Source organism: Haliotis cracherodii, unplaced genomic scaffold, assembly GCF_022045235.1.
Source record: "Haliotis cracherodii isolate W230 unplaced genomic scaffold, xgHalCrac1.p SCAF_2, whole genome shotgun sequence".
NCBI classification, from domain to species: domain Eukaryota; kingdom Metazoa; phylum Mollusca; class Gastropoda; order Lepetellida; family Haliotidae; genus Haliotis; species Haliotis cracherodii.
The window spans coordinates 76156136-76158818 of record NW_027266275.1 but is presented as its reverse complement, the minus strand read 5'-3'; the positions used below and the strand labels follow the sequence as shown (position 1 = coordinate 76158818).

At 48.0% G+C, this 2683-nt stretch overlaps 1 protein-coding gene across 1 annotated transcript; it reads left to right on the top strand.

Moving 5' to 3' along the window:
- The first annotated feature begins 404 nt into the window (after positions 1 to 404).
- On the top strand, positions 405 to 1250 carry LOC139467808 (uncharacterized). The gene has a single exon (XM_071249314.1). It carries the CDS (start codon positions 405 to 407, stop codon positions 1248 to 1250), a length of 846 nt encoding a protein of 281 aa, XP_071105415.1.
- Positions 1251 to 2683: the final 1433 nt, after the last annotated feature.

Here is a 2683-nt window from a genome sequence, read left to right as displayed (position 1 = left end):
ATAACTCAGACATATATTTATTGTTTACAAATTTATGACAGATGTAACAAGTACTTCTAGAATCAAACGGCTACTCGGCTGTAGAGCTCGGCAAGCAAATACGATTATCTCTGTTTTTTCTGACACTGTAAATATTAGGTTACACAGATCTACTGTACGAGTATATTTTTGAAGTACTGTCAGCCACGTCACCTGTCGTCTTGAGGTTTCGGCAGATTAATGATGAAGACAGGACACTCTGCACTCAGATCCAGTGACATTGTAACCATGTAATGATATGGCTGCCTCCACGAGCTCTACACAGTTTATACCACAATTGTGTCACTTGTCCTTCTCAAGATCCATTGCCAGTCCCCACCCTCGCACTGGTCCTGCTCCCCGCCCCCACACTTGTTCTACTCACGATGTATTGTCAATCCCCGGCCCCACACTTTTCCTACTCCCCATCCTCGCACTTGTCATTCTCAAGATCCATTCACAGTCCCCATCCTCGCACTTGTCATTCTCAAGATCCATTCACAGTCCCCATCCTCGCACTTGTCATTCTCAAGATACATTGTCAGTCCCCATCCTCGCACTTGAACTACTCACCACCCCAACATGTGTCCTACTCCCCACCCTCGCATTTTTCCTACTCACGATGTATTGTCAATCCCCAAACCCCACACTTGTTCTACTCCCCACCCCCACACTTGCCCTACTCCCCACCCTCACACTTGCCCTACTCCCCACCCTCACACTTGTCCTGCTCTCCACCCCCACACTTGCCCTACTCCCTACCCCCACACTTGCCCTACTCCCCTCCCCCACACTTGCCCTACTCCCCACCCTCACACTTGCCCTACTCCCCACCCCCACACTTGTCCTACTCCCCACCCCCACACTTGTCCTGCTCCCCACCCCCACACTTGCCCTACTCCCCACCCTCACACTTGCCCTACTCCCCACCCCCACACTTGCCCTACTCCCCTCCCCCACACTTGCCCTACTCCCCACCCCCACACTTGTCCTACTCCCCACCCCCACACTTGTCCTTCTCCCCACCCCCGCACTTGTCCTACTCCCCTCCCCCACACTTGCCCTACTCCCCACCCCCACACTTGCCCTACTCCCCTCCCCCACACTTACCCTACTCCCCACCCCCACACTTGTCCTGCTCCCCACCCCCACACTTGCCCTACTCCCCACCCTCACACTTGCCGTACTCACGATGTATCGGTGGTTTCCACACAAGCCCTTGCCCTTCATAATTACGGAGCACCTTATCATATCTCATTACAAGCGGGTCTTTATATTAATCCGACGTAATCACTTAAATGTTTAGTTTTTATGGAAATATTTTTCTAACCGGTAAGCTCCTCGCGAATATATTTCGTGTCGCGTGACTTGAAGAAAAGATCGTCTGGCAGTTGCATATAAAACCGACGTCGCTAGGGACTGTATTAATGCTCTGATTTTAATCAAGCTTCTCGTTCAGATGAAATTTCAGTTCGGGCAACTTGCTGCAAGCGTTTTTTCTCCTTTATTGCCTCTGATACAGACAGTGATAGTAATGCATATATGTCAACTTGAAGTATGTTCAGGTCAATTGCCCTGGATAAAGCCGAAAGGTCGGGGATAGCTGCAAACGAGATGTTGCCGATATAATCTCAACGATTAATAATATTGTTTTTCTCCAACCACTGGTCGCATCATGCCCAGTTGAGCTCAACCCCACTCTAAAATTACTTTCATGAGCGATGATGGATGAATGTATGTTGTTTTCGACGAATCGCCTGGAGATACGTGTGTCTTTCATTCGTTAAGATCCCGGATATGGCAAATGTTCCAACCATGCTACTCTATCAACACGGAGGTCAGGAGGACGCTGGACACACCCATCCCCTTTGAGCATGAGTATCTGGCTCCAACAGTCGGGTCTTGTCATAAATCTTCACATTGTCAGTGTCGTGTAGTAATAGATATGGGTTGCTGAAGACCCAATCTGACCCGAATCTTCTCGTGGCGGATGTACAAAGGCAGACATTTCATCAATGTATTGTCATACAGCTACTTTTACGTGTATACGTTTACAATTTGTACACACAGATTTACATAATTTATAAGTATAAAGAAATATAAAGTTAGAAGTTAAATAATTCAAGTAGACTTTATCTTCCGGCACAGTTGGTGCACTGACGTCACACAAGAAGTAAATACAGGGCGCACCAATAGATAACAGCTGGTGTTGAGATCCGGACTTTCCAATCACCCCTCAGCTACCTACAGAAGGTGGAGGAACAGTTTCATCGGCTTTAGCGACCGTGATTGCCAGAGGTCGCCACCTGTCAGGACCTATAATCAAATGTATCGCCTATTTACTGTGCATCCTCAGAGAATTCACCGGATCTAAAGCCACCGTTCATACAAGAGGGAAGATGCAATGCTAAGACGAAAGCTACAGCCTAAAGAATGACGACACATCTCCCTTTCCCGAAATCTACAAAACCCAGGATGTCTTCTTTTCACGAAGCTCCACGAAGTCACTGAATCACGGCCTCCGTCATGACGTCGAGTTCATCACGTCAACACCACAATGTCCGCTACTTGCTGATCGCCCAGCTACGTGTAATAAGACACAACTTACACTGAGACTTTACACTGATGTATGACGATCTGCTTGCGCCAATTAGGTGGTGACTAT